This window comes from Arachis stenosperma, chromosome 7, assembly GCF_014773155.1.
Source record: "Arachis stenosperma cultivar V10309 chromosome 7, arast.V10309.gnm1.PFL2, whole genome shotgun sequence".
Classification (NCBI taxonomy): domain Eukaryota; kingdom Viridiplantae; phylum Streptophyta; class Magnoliopsida; order Fabales; family Fabaceae; genus Arachis; species Arachis stenosperma.
In genome coordinates this window covers 80,527,527-80,546,245 of record NC_080383.1, presented here as the reverse complement: position 1 = coordinate 80,546,245, position 18,719 = coordinate 80,527,527, and the positions used below count along the sequence as shown (strand labels likewise).

The window sequence follows — 18,719 nt, the reverse complement described above, 5'->3', positions numbered from 1 at the left end:
TTTATTTCTGCTTCTGCTTCTTGGTTTTGTGCTTGAACTTTTGCATCTCTTTTGTATTGATTTTTTATGCTTTCTGCTTCTGCTTCTACTTCTACTTGTGCTGGTGCTGGTGCTGGTGCTGGTGTTGGTGCTGGTTATAGTGGTGGTATTGGTGTTGGTGTTGGTGGTGGTAGAGGAGGTAATTGTGCTGGTAGTGGTGAGGGTTTTTTTGGCCGAAAAAAATTAAAAAGACAATTTTAATACGAAAAAAAACGTTAAGAATGATTCTAAATTAGAAATTACGTTAGGAACGGTTTTGATTCCGACCCTCAATGTTAGGGACCAAAACAAAATACTTATCCCTTAATAATACTTTGGGAAAACTATTTCAATAAAAACGTTAACTTCAAAATTGTAATAAAAATAAAAAACAATAGCTTAAAAACATTCATTAAGGATGGTTAATTAATTATATGATCATTTACTCTGATTTTTTCAACAAGAAAATATTTATTAAATTATAAACTATATAATTACAATTACAAATCTGAATTAATATTGAAAACAGAAATATAGACTTTTAAGTAATATTTTTTTTTTGGACTTCAACTTCTAATTAATTTCTATATGAATAAAATATTAAAATTCTAATTTTTTCTTCCCTACACAAAATCATCTCCATGTTAATTTACAAAGCATTTCCAATAAAACATATTCAATTTTTTTCTTTCTAAATCCAACCATTTTTACTATTTAATGTTTTCCGACAACCTAGCATAGGAGCCGTCTCAGAAAACTATTGTAAAATAACTAAATAAATAAATAAGGAAGAGGTAACAAATATAAAATGAAGAAATATAATTAGATAATAATATTAGCCATAATTACAATCTCAATATAAAAGAGATTATTCATATATACTTATATATATGTATTATCATATGAAAGGAAGAAATAGATGAAGAGATTTGCATATAGACTATATAAATAGAGAGAGAATTGTTGTTGATTATTTATTGTTGTGTCTTTCATTTGTCCCGTACATGTATTTATAGGCAAACAAAATTTGCTTTTTCAAACCTCATTAATTTTTTTCAACATAAAGACTTGTTCCATTCAACAAAGGAAAATTGAATTACCCATTTAATAGACATCCATTCTTATCTATAGCATCCCTGTCACAACACTCCCCCTTGGATGTCTATTTAGAATTATTGCCTCGTTAAAACCTTACTAAAGAAAAATCCAGTGGGAAAAAACCTTAGTGAAGGAAAAAGAGTACAATATCATTTGTGATGGGACTGTCTCATTAAAAACCTTGTCAAGAAAAACCCAATGGGAAAAAACCTGACCAAGAAAAAAAGAGTACAGTCTCCCCTCTTGCCGACATCATTTAATGACTCGAAATCGGCGCATCCCAATCTCATGTACCAATCTTTCAACGGAGGATTTTGGGAGTGACTTTGTGAATAAATCTGCCAGATTGTTACTTGAACGGATCTGTTGGACATCAATTGTCCCTTGATTTTGAAGATCATGAGTGAAGAAGAATTTGGGAGAAATATGTTTTGTTCTATCACCTTTGATGTATCCACCCTTAAGTTGAGCAATGCATGCTGTATTATCTTCAAACAGGATAGTTGGAGCTATCTTTTGATCAATCAGTCCACATGATGACAGAATATATTGAATCAGACTCCTCAGCCAAAAACACTCATGACTAGCTTCATGAATCGCCAGTATTTCAGCATGATTAGAGGAGGTTGCTGCTATTGTCTATTTCGTGGACCTCCATGATATAGCTGTACCACCATATGTGAACAGGTATCTTGTTTGAGATCTCCCTTTATGTGGATCAGACAAATATCCAGCATCTACATAGCCAACTAATTGTGACTTGGATCCATAGGGATAAAACAATCCCATATCAACTGTCCCATGAAGATATCGAAAGATTTGTTTGATTCATTCCAATGTCTTCTGATTGGAGAGGAACTATATCTTGCTAGTAAATTCACAGCAAATGATATATCGGGTCTTGTATTATTAGCAAGATACATTAGTGATCCAATAGCACTAAGATATGGTACTTCAGGACCAAGGATATCTTCATTTTTTCTTTAGGACGGAATTGATCCTTTTTCACATCCAAAGATCTTACGATCATTAGGGTACTTAATGGATGTGATTTATCCATATAAAATCTTTTCAAGATCTTCTCTGTGTATGCTGTTTGATGAATAAAAATCCCATTTTTTATATGCTCGATCTGCAGACCGAGACAAAATTTAGTTCTTCCAAGATCTTTCATCTCAAACTCTTCTTTTAGAGTTTTTATAATTGTTGGAATCTCTTCAAAAGTTCCAATGATATTTAAATCATCAACGTACACAGCAATAATAATGAATCCAGATGCAGTTTTCTTTATGAAAACACAGGGGCAGATATCATCATTCTTGAATCCGTTTTTGGCCAGATACTCAGTAAGACGATTATACCACATTCGTCCAGATTGCTTCAGACCATATAAAGATCTTTGTAATTTGACTGAGTATAACCCTTGCGAATATTCATTGGATGGTTTAGATATCTTTAGTCCTTCAGGAACTTTCATATAGATATCCCGATCTAATGAGCCATATAAATAGGCTGTTACCACATCCATTAAATGCATATGTAGTTTATGATATGCAGATAAACTGACCAAATAACGCAATGTTATCGCATCCACTATAGGGGAATACGTTTCTTCATAATCTATACCGGACCTTTGTGAAAAATCTTGTGCCACAAGTCGGGCTTTATAGCGCACAAATTTATTTTTCTCATTTCGTTTTCTCACAAATACCAATCGGTATCCAACAGGTTTTACATCTTCAGGTGTATGGACTACAGGTCCAAAGACTTCACGTTTTGCAAGTGAGTCTAATTCAGCCTTCATGGCTTCTTTTCATTTTGGCCAATCATTCCTTTGTCGACATTCTTCGACTGATCTTGGCTCAAGATCCTTACTTTCATGCATGATATTCAATGCCACATTATATGCAAATATTTCATTGACAATTGTCTTATTTCGGTCCCATTTTTCTCCTGTAAAGACATAATTTATCGAGATCTCATCATTTTCACAATTTTCAGATACCTGAACGTCTTCTGGCGTTAAAATTATATCAGAATTTTGGACAACTGCAGGTGTCTTTACTGTGTCTTTTTCAACAGGAATAGTATTTACCTCTTTTCTCTTTCGAAGATTTTTATCTTTGGAACCGACAGGCCTGCCATGCTTCTGGTGTGTATTTGCTTCAGTGGCTATTTGTCTTACTGGGACATCAATTCGAATTGGGGCATTTTCTGCCCTGCCACGCTTCTGGCGTGAATTTGCTTCAGTGGCTACTTGTCCTACTGGGACATCAATTCGAATTGGGACATTTTTCGCTGGTATATAAGATTTGGTTATCCTCTTTGTATCAAAAAATGCATCAGGCAATTCATTTGCTATTCTTTACAAATGTATAATCTTTTGAACTTCTAGTTCACATTGCCCTGACCGAGGATCTAAATGCATCAACGATGATGCATTCCAATTAAGTTCCTTTTCAGGAAGCTTATTCTCTCCCCCTAATGTTAGAAATTTTGATTCATCAAAATGACAATCCGCAAACCGGGCTTTAAATATATCTCCCATTTGTATCTCAAGATACCTCACTATAGAGGGAGAATCATATCCAACATATATCCCCAATTTTCTTTGGGGTCCCATTTTGGTGCGATTAGATGGTGCAATGCAAACATATATCGCACACCCAAATATTCTTAAATGGGAAACATTTGGCTGTTGGCCAAAAGCTAATTGCATAGGAGAGAACTGATGGTAATTCGTTGACCTCAAACAAATAACTGCTGTGGCATGTAAAATAGCATGCCCCAAACTGAGGTTGGGAGATTTGTTCTCATAAGCAAGGGTCTAGCAATTAATTGGAGGCACTTAATAAGTGATTCTGCTAACCCATTTTGTGTGTGAACATAAGCTACTGGATGTTCAACACTTATTCCATTAGTCATAAAATAAGCATCAAAAGCTTGGGAAATAAATTCACCAACATTATCAAGGCGAATTGCTTTGATTGGATTTTCTGGAAATTGTACTTTTAATCGAATAATTTGAGCCAGTAATCTCGCAAACGCCAGGTTGCGAAAAGACAATAAGCACACATGTGACCATCTCGAAGATGCGTCTATCAGGACAATAAAATATCTAAAAGATCCACATGGTAGATGAATAGGTCCACATATATCACCTTAAATCCTTTCTATGAATTCAGGAGACTCAAATCCAATCTTTGCTGGTGATGGCTTTAAAATTAACTTCCCTTGAGAACATGCAGCACAACAAAATTCACTAGATTTAAGAATCTTCTGGTTCTTTAGTGAATGTCCATGAGAGTTTTCAATAATTCTCCTCATCAAGGTTGTTCCCGGATGACCCAATCTATCATGCCAAGTTATGAATTCATTTGGGCTAGTAAACTTCTGGTTTATAATGGCATGTGATTCAATTGCACTAATCTTGGTATAATATAACCTAGATGAAAGTGAGGGCAACCTTTCTAATATAACTTTCTTATTTGAATCATGAGTTGTGATACATAAATACTCATGATTTCCCTCATTCATAGTCTCAATATGATATCTATTTCGGCGAATATCTTTAAAGCTCAACAAGTTTCTTCGATACTTGGTAGACAATAGTGCATTATTTATTATAAATTTTGTTCCTCCAGGAAACAAAATTATAACTCTTCCGGAGCCTTCTATCACATTGCCTGAGCCAATAATAGTATTAACATATTCTTCTTTTGGCACAAGATGGGTAAAATATATAGTACTTTTAAGAATAGTGTGCAAACTTGCACTATTCGCAATGCAAATATCTTCAAAATATGTCCTTGCCATTTTTCCTCAAAAACAAATAATAATAATAATAAAATAAGTAAAAGTACATGCACAGTAAAATTACTCATATGAATACTTAGCAAACACACATATTAAACTATTCCATCATTGATCAAATAGCCAATATTTCCTTCAGAATCCTTAAAGAAATTAGATACATCATAATGAGTGGTGGAATTTTCATAATTTGAAACAAATTTTGTTTCCTTTTCTTTGTCATCCTTTTTCAAGGATGCTTGATAAAAATTAACTAGGTGCCTTGGGGTACGACAGGTACGTGACCAATGGCCCTTTCCACCACAACGGAAGCATTTATCCTCAATTGATTTATTTTGCCCATTGTTCCTTTCTTTATCCCACTTCTGGTGAGATCCTTTCTTGTGAACATAATTTCTTTTCCTTCCATAATTTTTCTTGTTATCAAAATCTTGTCATTTACCTCTTCTAGGGTAATTTGCTGCATTTACTTCAGGAAATGGGGCGACGCCAGCCGGGCGCGCTTCATGATTTCTTAAGAGCAACTTATTGTTGCGTTCAACAACAAGAAAGTAAGAAATTAACTCAAAATACTTTTTAAATCCTTTTTCTCGATACTACTACTGCATGAGCACATTCGAGACATGGAAATGTCGAAAAAAATTTTTCTAACATATCGGGTTTGAGGAAGTATCACTGTCTTTTGATGATTGTACCTTTCTTCAAGGTCTTTCCACAGATCTGCAGGATCTTTTAATGTGGGATATTCATTTTTCAATCCTTCGTCAAGACGACGACGAAGGAAAATCATGACCTTGACTTTATCCTTTTGGGATGCCTTATTTTCAGCTTTAATGGTATCTTCAAGATCCATTGAATCAAGATGGATTTTAGCAACTATATCCATGATAAATAATTATTTCGAAATATATCAAGAACATTAAATTTAAGATGAGACAGCTTCAACATAATGAAAATTTGTTACCTGGAGTCTTCCTAAAATTTGATCAGAGTCTCGTGCTGATAACGTGTTGTAAAATAACTAAATAAATAAATAAGGAAGAGGTAACAAATATAAAATAAAGAAATATAATTAGATAATAATATTAACCATAATTACAATCTCAATATAAAAGAGATTATTCATATATACTTATATATATGTATTATCACATGAAAGGAAGAAAGAGATGAAGAAATTTGTATATAGACCATATAAATAGAGAGAGAATTGTTATTGATTGTTTATTGTTGTGTCTTTTATTTGCCCCGTACATGTATTTATAGACAAACAAAATTTACTTTTTCAAACCTCATTAATTTCCTTCAATATAAAGACTTGTTCTTTTTAACATAGAAAAATTAAATTACCCATTTAATAAACATCTATTCTTATCTATAGCATCCTCGTCACAACAAAAACCATTTTCAGCCTGCTAATTTTTCTACATACCCTCGCAGTAAACTATTATAGTTACCGGGCTTACCATTAAGTATCTTTTCTGATGTGATGTGATCCACTCTTTTTGAAGATTGTCCTATGCCATGTGTGAACACTCCATTGAATGGTCAAAATCTGGTCGCTCTTACCACTCTTTGCCAAGGCCCCTATAAATTGAAACAAAACTGTTTAGATAAAATGGCCATTACATTAAAAAAAAATTGAGAAAAATGGGCCAAGCAAAAGAGAGACATGGGCAATGACTGAGAAGAAAAAGAATATGGACCATCGCTATGACGAAAAACATGACCAAACTAATCTATCATCTATCGAACTAAAAAATATCCAAAAATCTATAAAAAAAAAACTTTACTGCTATTTCAAAATCTTACACAAGAATTTGTTAATTAATGCAGACTATGAGAAATAAAATAAAATAAAAATTTTCTTCCTCAATAAATTCTTATCCAATTGGGAATTTATACCAATCAAAACTCAAACAAACACAGTAAAACAACCAACCATTTTTCACATTACATTTTAGTTACATCTTTTCAAATATTAACGGTCATTCCTATGGAAAACTTTGGCTTGGAGTCAACAGAAGTCAAAGTCATAAAGCCTAAACCAAGAAGAACAAAAGGAGTTTTAACCTTGAATACATCAACGTGATAGATAAACTCATAATAGACAAGAAACTAAGCTTTAAAATCTGAAAGAATGTGCTATATATTAAGTATTTGGAAAAACCTTGAAGGTGTATTCATAACCAAAATAGAGAGGAACAACATGTTGCTCAACCTCAAAAATCAAAGTGGGCTGCAAATCCTGTAGGAGGTTCATAGAGCACCAAGCTAAGGGAGATCTAATCAACTCGCAAATGTGAACACGTGTATGTAAAATTTTTTTAAAATGAATAAATAAATGTTTTATTTACGGATATAAGTAATTTGTAGCGTTTTTATCGATTTTCATTGTATTACTTATCTTATTTACAGAATAAATAAAATAAGTATGTATATATCTCATTTACACTATAAACGAGATAAAATACGTTTGTCAGTGCACGTATCATGTTTGCACACGTGACTGTAAACGAAATAAAGAAGGACCGTGTCTATAAAAGTAAGTCGTTTACAGTGTGACTATTGTTATTTTTAAGCCACTTTTTACTTCATTTCTCTCTCTCTTTTGGACATTTCTATTGATATTATTGACGTACTCGAGCATTATGGCACATAAGTAATCAGGGACGGATCCATGTGTAACTGCGTGGGGGTAATTGCCCCATTGAACTTTTGAAAACTAATAACAAGTATATATATGTGTAGAGAATTGCCCCTTTATAATAATTTATTTGCCCCCACTTAAAAAAATGATCTGTAAGAAACATTTATATTATTAAATATTAATACAATAATAAAAATTATTGTATTATATAAATTCAAAACAAATATTAATAATAACTAATAATAATCTAATTATTTAATTACCTAAAATTAAGCTTAACTTTTTAAATATAAATGGGATTATTAATATTTAATACTTTTTATAATATATATCATTTATTTAGTTTTTATTGTTTTGTTTAATTTAATTTTGTTTATACATACATATAATATTGTTTTCGTTAAAAAAAAACTTACTATAATATTATAAAATGTCAACTTTGCAATTAAATATCGAAAAGTTATTTGATATTCGTTTAATAGAAAAAATATATTATTTTATCTATGCCTACATATAAAGATGATTGTGGTTGTTTGATTTTAATTTTTATTTTTTTCACAAATTTTTGTCTTTCTCGCATAATTTTAGGAAAAATTCAGACACCAAAATAAACAATAGTCAAAATTTTAAATTAGTTCATTCGAGTTATATTTTTCATAGATTTTTTAGCTATTGAGTTATAATTTTTTTGTATCATATAAAAAATAATCAATATAAATATAATTTGACGAATATTAGATGCTTGACTAGGCGTAAGTATTAATAATAAATGTATTACTTATGTAATATTATCGAAATATTAAAATGAAAAAAATATTTTTTAATTAAATTACTATATTTTCAGATGTATTAATTATATTTATTTATTAAAAATTTGATTAGCTAATATACTCTAAAATTTAAATATTTAAATATATTAATATTAATATTTTTTATTATTTTATTATATTATTTTCCGCCCACTCCCAAAATTTTTTGGATCCGTCACTGTGAGTAATACCTTACCACACAGAACTTTACGCTTAGGACGTAAAACAAAGGTGGTGAGGCATCTTACCCGGTCACATATATCTCAATCAAACTTATATCATCACAATCATTCTAATCATATCTCATTCATCGAACCAATCATTTACTTCTCCAATCTCCTTTGATACCAAATCTAGCTCCATCAACATCTGATCTGTACCCCTATTCCATAACCTAAAACTAGTTATTGGACCTTAAACACAATTTTCAGAGGTTTGAAAAACTTAAAAGAATGGTTGATAGTTCAAAAATAGTGAATTTTTTTATCAAAACAGTGGTTTCAGTGGTTTACAAGCTTACGGGAAAGGTCAAACAGTGAAAAATAGAAATTTTGTGTGAAATAGGGTGTTGTGCGTACGCACCATAGTGTGTGTGCGCACACAACACATACTTTTCCATGCTTGTGCGTACGCAAGGGGATATGCGTACGCACACCCCCTCGTGTGTACACACGAGCTCAAACGCGCTTCCTGGTCCGTGCATGCACACACTAGTGTGCATACGCACGCACACCGGAATTTTATGTTTTCTGCAACTTAGTTAAAATCAGTTTTCTGTACCCAACTTTCAATTTCCATAATTTTCTCTACAAACTCTAATTTTCAAAAACTTTAAACCATTTTAAGGCTTTTGAAATTGTCTTTAGATTGAAACAAATTTCATTCAAATCCAAAATCCAAATTTCAAGTTATGAACTGCCAAAGTTGGTTTAAAAATCTATTTTTACCAAAACTCACCAAAACCCTTATATTTTAAAAACCCAATCCATATCCAATTATTTCACATAAAAAACAATCTCAATACTCCCAAAGTCATATCTATATATTTTTCAAGCACTCCTCATCATCAATTCATTCAACAAATTCAACCCAAGTTCAATCTTTATTCAACAATGACATATATATATATAAAAGTTTTCACACAACATTATATATTATCTACGAAAAACCAAAATCATACCTTAGTCGATTTCTCTCCAAACTCAAACACTCAATTCAATCCTCCACGGTCCCAAATCAAGTGCTATAGGTTCCATCCACCAAAAGCTCCAATTCAAGTACACTACTTCACCAATTTGACTTTCATTTCACATATATACAATCTAATGTCATATAATTCCATATATATATATATATACAAATCTTCAATACCATAATCTCATGAAATTATCAAATTAGAAGGGAAATAATGATTTCTTACCTTACCCATGGATTAATTGGGCAAAACCCAATAATTATCCACCACTAGAGTACCCCTAAACCATTAAAATCACCAAAATATCTCAATACACATACCTAAAACTCAAAATTTTGAAGAGGGAAGAACTGGGCACATGGTTAAGAGATACTTGTCAAATTGTTCGGTGAGTTTCATAGAGAGTTCCAAGTCGAACATGTGGCTGGAGGATTAAAGTTTTGAAGGAAAAGAAATTCGGGTTTCTTCAAATCCATCGTCTTCTTCGTGAATGGAGGAATGAAAGAGAAGGAAGGCTGAAGTAAGCCTTATATATGTTGGGTCTTAGGCCCAATGCGGGCCCGGTTCAACTGGTTTGGCCTAACGGTCTAATTTTGGGTCAAAATCTTTAAAATTAGTGTTAAAATTCATATTTTAATTATTTTGACTTCATTAAGCCATAAAATTTAATTTTCTAATTTCTTTAAATAATAATTAATTTATTAACTAATTATTTATCAATTACACAGAGTTCACAACACGCAAATGCACGAGATGATGACATCAGCCATCTGAATGCGACTTAGCATATTACTAGGGCGATTGACTTCCAGGTTAGTAGTGTTTGTTGTTATCTTTCTGTTTTAGTTAAATAAGTATATAATTATAGTTAGGGTACTTTTTTAGATTTAGTATCTATTAGGTGGTAGAATCTACTTAGTTAATGTTAATTAATTAATCTAATTTAACTTGTTAGTAAATTTAATTTATTTAGTAAATGTTTATTACATTTCTTTATTTCTTTAATTCGAATTAAATTTTTTTGTAACTTTTGTTTTGAATACCTTGTTCTTATCATTTTTATCTTTTTTATTCCTTATTACAATTATCATTTTTTGTAATTTAATTGAAATAGATTTATTATTGAAGTCGTTTATTTTTCAACAGATGCCTCGTCTAGTACTACTTCTTAGGCGAGTGAGCCACACTCTTACACCACCAAACGCTATTCTCCCATACTTTAGGGAGGCTGTGTTTGACGAAACGGTGCAACTCAAGGACTTTGTCTTTGACAATTCCCTGATTATTGCATTCATCAGGCATTGACGTCTGGAGACTTACACTTTCCACATGTCTTAGGGTGAGTGCACTATCACCCTATAGGATGCGTACCATCTTTGTGTATGAGAGTTTGAAGTGCTTTACCTAACTGCACCTTAAAGACCAGGGATAGTAACTGATGGGTTGAACTGTATGAGGGGCAGAATGACACTACAAATGAGGTTGCTATCTAACTGTCGATAGTTCTTCACACTTTACATTATTGTCTCCCTACATTTGAATCTATGGCCAATGCAAAATTTCACATCACTGTCTATGTTGTAATCGTTGATGCGTGAGCATCTTTCTTATCTTTTTCTAGTGAATTTGAATCTAAATTGTTGAGTGTAATCAAGAATTAATTATCTTTTAGCCACTATGGATGCTACTTTGAGTCTCATGCAATTTTGTTTATTTTAGGTAGCATTTGGCTAGATTTGATGGAGAGGAAGCTTGCACAAATGGAAGGAGCACAAGAATTAAAGAAGATGATCAGCGAGGAGCGACACGTGTGCGTGATTTGGAGAATTGTGCAGCGACGCGTGCGCGTACCTGACGCGTACGCGTGACACGCGAAGAAGACCATCGACGCGTACGCGTGACTGACGCGTACGCGTGACATGCGCCACATGCAGAAAATGCAGAAAACGTTGGGGGCGATTTCTAGGCCCCATTTCGGCACTCAAGTAAGGCGCAGCTCTTTGCCAAGTTAGGCGTGGATCTAGTGAAGCAAGTGGTCCCCATCCATCAATTGAAGACTTGCTGATTGCTGTAATTAATTCTGATTTAAATTCAAATTTGATTTTAAGATAGGAAACGATGTTATTTTAATTTTAGAAATTAGATTTTAGATTAATTAGAATTAGTTATAAAAAGGAGAGACTTTTCTTCTATTAGGGGGATTCCATTAGGGGATTCTATTCCAATTTACATTCTGTATTCCACAATTTACCTGAATCCTTATTTTCTTCTCTGAACCATGAGCAACTAAACCTCCACTGTTAAGGTTAGGAGTTCTATCTATTGTATGGATTGATATTATTATTTTTTTATTTTAATTCATATTTTGATTTATATTTCAAGAATTATTTTTGTTCTTTATTTTATGAATTTGGGTGGAACGGAAGTATGACCCATGTTCTAATTGAGTTCTTGTATAACTTGGAAAAGCTATTTACTTGAACAACAACTTGAAAACAATTTCTCCTAAATTTTAATTATTTGGATTTAACGGACTACGTGACATATAATCCTCTTATTTTTGGATAATTAGGATTTTTGTGGCATATAAACTGGAATTTGAACATCACCCTCTAATTGGAATTAATTGACCAAGAAATTGGCAGTTAATGAATTTTAGAGGATACTAGGAAGGTCTAAGGAATTAGGGTCTAGTCACATATAGTTTGCCATGAATTAAATCTTGCATGATTAAAATAAATTAATAAGAAAAGTCAATCCAAAAATTAGATATCTCTGAAGCCTTAACTATTTTCTCCAATATTTTATTCCCAACTTATTCACCTGCTGTCTTCAAACTCTGAATTTACTATTTAATGTTCTTTGAACACTCAAACACTATTTTCTGTTTGCCCAACTAAGTAGTTTAACCAACTATTGTTGCTTAGTCCATCAATCCTCGTAGGATCGACCCTCACTCACCTGAAGTATTACTTGGTATGACCCGGTGCACTTGTCGGTTAGTTTGTGGGTTATAAATTCCGCACCAAGTTTTTGTCACCGTTGTCGGAGATTGACTGTGATTGACAACTATTGGTTGTTTGATTTCTTAGATTAGGCGTTTTTGCATTAATTTCATGTAACTTATTTCTTTAAAAAAAATTTTGATTTATTTTATTAAAATTTTTTTCTTTTCTCTTAATTTCTGAAATTAAGTTTGGTGTCCCCTTAGTTGTTTTATTCTTCCTAGTTATTTTATTTATTGAGTTTAAATTTTCTTTATGTTCTTTCTGCTTTGCTTGCCTGTATACCACATGGTGTGTTTAATTCTGTTTGGTGTTTTGTGCTAAAGAAAAATAATGGAGAGAGATCACATGGGTTACTACTCACACACAGGGAGTGATTCTTATTATTGTGGATGGAAGAACTACCCAAATTTTGGTTGGCAAAGTCAAAACCAAAGAAACATCAATGCTCCATGTTTCAACTATCAAGAACCACCATCTCCATATTCATATCAAGAACCACCATCTCCATATTCATGCCAAGAGCCACCATCTCTCTATCCATATCAAGAACCATCATCTTTCTACCCATATCAAGAGCCACCATCTCCCTATTCATACCAAGAACCTTTCTCTTTTTACTCTTATCAAGAATCGTCATCTCATTCTTATTCATATCAAGTACCATCAGATCTGGAGCTTCTTATAAAAGAATTCATACATGATATAAAGACGAGTGTAAAAAATATAAAGAAATATGTGCAGTCGATTATCAAGAACCAGGAAGAGGAACAAGCAAATTCCTTCCCAAGAAATACAATGCAAGATCCTATGGAGAGGATTTGTCCTTTTTATATCACTTGATTAGTGACTAAGTGTCACTTAATCAAAGAGAAGGTGGCATGCGTCATGACACATGGCGCATTAAGTGCTGCGTATCGTGATTTTAAACCATTGAGTTAACGAGGTTAATTTTTAAATATTTTAGAAGGTAATTAAGGTAATTGGACATGGTAAAAACTCAATTAATTATATCAGGTGGTGGTACTTAATGAAAATAAGGATTGGATAAATTATTGATGTAAATGACATTAGTAAAGTCGAGCTTTTACAATATTTCGGGCCCAACATCAAGTGACCATCCTTCGTCAAATAAAATTAAATAAAAACATAATATTAATATTACATTAGTATTCATTTTATTTAAAGATTACAGAAAAATTTATCATAGACGTTATGTGAACAAAACGTAAAACTCGCATACACGAATCTGTAAAAAAAACTAGGATGTTACAAAATTCAAGTGGCCGGATCCACCACCACCAACATCACCAACCTCCTCAAAAAATTTCATCACTTGTTCCGCCATGATTCTCCCATAGATATCAAACATGAGGCGCACATACTCATCGCCATGGAGGCAAAATAGACGAAACCGAAAAATTCTATTTCTCATCGGTGCTGGCAACCTATACCCAACTCTTCCAACCTATATCCACTAGCACCGATGTTCGTCAATATTAAACTCTTTATCTCAGACAAAGAATTTAATCTCCAAGTGCACAATAAAATAAAATTATCAAACTCAAATATCACTATAGTGTTACTGTTTCTCATATGACAATTGGGATACACTTGTAATAACATATCCACTATCACTAGACATTTTTGCTTAATTTTTTGAAGAAAAATAGAGGAGAAGAAGTGAAATATTTGTGGACAATACAAATGGTTGTAGATTATTTTATAGCTGCTCAAAATTTATCGTACTTTATTTCATTTACAATGCAAACGTCACAACTTTTCAAATATTTCGTTTACACTAATCTCGTTTATAGTGTAAACGAGATATATACACACTTATTTCATTTACACAGTAGACGAGATAAGTAATACAATGCAAATTAGTAAAAACGCTACAAATTACCTATATCCATAAATAAAACATGTATTTTATTTATTTAAAAAAAAATCTCGTGTAACTGAATACATAAAGTAAGGCATGCATGATTCTATGGAGTTCTAGGTTAAGGTACACGGAGTCCCTTTGGACTATATAAATATAGAGACAACAGTGTAACTACTATTGGCAATATGAATAACAACAGAGGTGGAGAACCTAAGAATGCAGGGGGCTTTAGATCTAACAAGAAAGAGATTATTAAAGATAAAGGAGAGAGTCGGTGACATGTAGGGCTTAGCAAATGAATAAAGGGAGTATAGAGGAACATGAAACACAAGAGAATGGAGTGGGTAATGACTAGAAAACCAAGATAGGAGCAAGTTGGGAGAACTATTTCAAGTTTGTGTTATTGAGCCACCTACACACCATGAGCGTCAAACATCTTTTCTATCAAGCATTGTTCACCATGGGACAACTCCTTGATGCCGCTTTCCCTTTTGCTTTGGAGCTTCTTGGAGTTGGAGAATGAGAAGAATCAATATTGGCTCAACATGGAAGAAGGGTTAGCAAATAAGTCAGAAGTGCTCGTTCATTTTCAGGTGGGATCCCAACTAGCATGTATAACTCGAGTGATGGTAAAGAGAGGGTTGCTGGGTTGTTTTTCGGATCTTTTCTCGGCCGAAGCCCAAGAGGGTGGCCGGGTTAGAGATCATAATGTTTGGCCGATTGGCCTTTTTGGGCTGGTCTTTTCAGCCTTTGTCTTTTTCACAGACCTTGACAAAAAAGAGGTAAGAAAAAAACACTGCCAGAATTCCAGATATTGATCATAATAATTCCTAACCATAAGGTATTCATGACCAAAAACAAAAAACATAATGTACTCACATTTGAGTCCCTGTCATTTGTCTCATTATAAGCCAAATTATATCTTAAAAGGCAACTATTTCCTCTGTCCTCGTCCACTTGATGCTAGTTAAATTTTGTGATATTTAAGAATGTAAAAGCTTCACTCTTAGAACAAGGCATGCAAACACACAAGTATGATTCTGGAGTAAATTAAGTAACAATATTAGTTGTATTGATTATTATTGGTTCAAAGATCTTTCATTATAGAGGGTCAAATTTGGGTCTGGAAAAGCATACACAACTTCAAAGAGAAATTGACCATCAATGATGGCAGCAAAATTACAAAAATAGAAACAGCAACAATTTAGAGACACATAGGACTATATAGTGCTTCCCTTTCAATTAGGTTCAGATTGTGACTCCACAATTTATCAAGAAAATAGAAGTGACCATCATCCATCACAAGATCTAAATATTGCATTTCTACCTAGTGTAACTAGTTACCACCACCTCTCAATGCAAGCACCAAGTGAAGCACTGATCCGCCTTCGATGTTGTACTCTTTCGCCGTTTTGTCATCTGCGAGCTGCTTACCCGCATATATCAGCCTGCACACAGTTCCAACAATTGTAAAGTTTCCAACCCAGCTTGAAAAACATAAATACATAATCATAAAGAAATTAGAAAAGAAGTATCATCCAAAACAGGATATGTACTTTTATTTTAAGGGCATGAGAATTAGACATCAGTAATCCACTTGAATATCAAGCATTAGCAACTCAAATAAAATATAAAAAGCAATTAAATTAACAAGATTCAAGAGGCAAGTAATTTGTCCATTCAAATGCTTTGTTAATTGCGTATGGCTTATTTTTTATGAAGATTTTGTTTACTACTCGTCAGCATGCATCTTAGTCCACTTTAATTTTATTAAACCGAATAATTGTCAAGTAAATGAACAATATCTACATGCAAGTATCTTTTTAATATATAAAAGAAGAAAAAATGCTTCACAAGAAAAAGAATTACAAAGAGCATGGGGCACAAGAGATTTTCAAAGGGTGGGGGGAGTGATAATCCTCTAAAAACATCATGTTCCTTGAACAAAATTAAAGCCTAAATGCAAGTATCTTCTTTAATCTTTACCATTATGAACTAAATGGCACACAAAAAAGGAAAAAGAGAAACCTTTGCTGCACAGGAGGAATGCCCTCTTTCTCTTCAACACGTTCCTTGATTCGATCAATCGTATCAGTTGGTTCAATGTCAATTTCAATTTCTTTTCCAGTTAGAGTCTTCACTTTGATCATGGTTCCTCCCCTGAGCCTCAAAACCAAGTGAAGTGTCGACTCCTTTTGTATGTTGTAGTCGGCAAGAGTGCGCCCATCTTCCAGCTGCTTGCCCGCAAAGATCAGCCTCTGCTGGTCAGGTGGGATACCCTCCTTATCCTACAAACGCGTATTACATGCATCTTATAAGTGACACTATCATTTTCACACAAAGCCCAAACTTCACGGCATCACAAAACAACATTAACCAACCCTCCAAGCCGGGTCAAAATTCAAACATCACAATAAGCATCATTTTATACAAAACTACACAGAAAGATTCAACAAGAGAATCATGTCAAACACTCGATACCAGCAGAAAAACCTGCTTTGAAGAGCTTATTTTCTGCTCATAAAGGATGATCCTCTCTTATCGGAATAGCTTTATAAAATGTGTTTTGCACTTCGTTTCATAAGGTTAGTTACCAAAGCAAGAAAATAACTTAGGCATAGCAGTTTTCCATAACAATCCTTCACTAAGAAGGGTTACAACACTTCAGCTTTCACAGCTTTTCAACTTATCCAACCAATGACCTAATGTGTCCAAAAGCCTAAAAGTAACTCCCTTAAGACGAAAGACTCAATACCCAAAACATCATAGGTAAACCAATGCAAGAAACGATGCTGATGATGCCGTTAAGAACACAATACATATTCAAAGTATGAAACTTTATAATTCAAATAATTTCAACTTTTAACGCTACAAGAACACAAAATATCATAAGCCCTTGAAAATTTACCAACAAGAGTCATGCTTATATATCAACCAAAGAAAAAGAATCAGAGAAAAACCCTACTAGAATTAACATTAAAAAAAACCTGGATCTTGGCCTTGACGTTGTCGATGGTGTCACTGCTCTCGACCTCAAGGGTGATTGTCTTTCCAGTAAGTGTTTTCACGAAGATCTGCATCTTCTTTTCTTCTTCTTCTTCTTCTTTCTACTTATGTGAGCGGGTTTGTGTAGACAGAGAAGAGAAGGGAAGAAATAGGTACCGAAGTTATTATGTGTGAGGAGGTTGTAAATTGTAAGCTATGTGTTTGCGTTTGAAGCAAAATTCAATAAAAATATATATACTAATTTTTTTAATGTTATTTTACGCACAATTTTTTTTGTATTTAATATTAGTATAAATAATTTGTAAAAAAAAAGTAGCATCATTAAAATTAGTATCAAGGATTCCAAATTTTTTTGTTGATTCACTCTTTTATTTATTAAACATGGATAAAAATATTAAAAATTGAATTAATTAAAATAACAAATTATTTATAATTTAACTAAAATGTTTTGACTTTAAATTTGGAAAACATAAAATGAATATTTTTTTATAAATTATATATAAGGACATTTAAAAGAAGAAGACATTCACCAATCTTTTTTATATCTTCATTATATATAGTATAGATAAAAATGATGATATTCATTCTCTATTTATTATTATTTACATTAAATTTGTATGATTTGATTATTTTAATTTAATTTAATTTAATTTAGAATTTGGTTAAAAAAAATACTCTAAGGTATAAGTTAAGAGAGTTAAGATAGAAAATTTCTACTATTTTGATATATTATCAATGAATTATCTATATATTTAAATATTATGAACAAAAATAATATTTATTATTTTGTAAATTTCTTTATAAATGAAAATTATATTGATAACAAATTTAAAACGTATAATTTTTATTAAAATTCACTTTAATACAATACTTTTTTATTAAAAATATAAATTATAGCAAATAACACGTACACTTATTAGTAAAAACATTATATAAAAATATTCTGTAAATATTATTCCAAAAATGTTAAATGGCTAAGTTAATTTTGTAATTAAATCTAACTTAAAGATGACAATTACTTAACACGAGAAGAGAAGTTAAATCATTCAAAAAAAAAAATTTTTTTTACTGAAATGAGTGAAACTATGAATATTTATTAAGTCTTTAGACTTGTATACAGCAAAATATATTAGTTTTTAGTCCAAAAGATCCCTTAAACTGATTAAAAACACCATTTGAGGTTGAAAAGTAAGACACAGCTAACTAAATAATAGTTGTTATAAATAACACATTTTAT

At 32.3% G+C, this 18,719-nt stretch overlaps 1 protein-coding gene across 1 annotated transcript; it reads right to left on the bottom strand.

Moving 5' to 3' along the window:
- Window positions 1–15,526: 15,526 nt before the first annotated feature.
- On the bottom strand, window positions 15,527–17,688 carry LOC130942233 (ubiquitin-NEDD8-like protein RUB2). Its single transcript, XM_057870945.1, has 3 exons — window positions 17,464–17,688; window positions 16,505–16,764; window positions 15,527–15,924 (listed from the first exon to the last, which is right to left on the bottom strand). Exons 1-3 carry the CDS (start codon window positions 17,554–17,556, stop codon window positions 15,813–15,815), a joined length of 465 nt encoding a protein of 154 aa, XP_057726928.1. The 5' UTR covers window positions 17,557–17,688; the 3' UTR covers window positions 15,527–15,812.
- Between the last annotated feature and the right edge of the window lie 1,031 nt (window positions 17,689–18,719).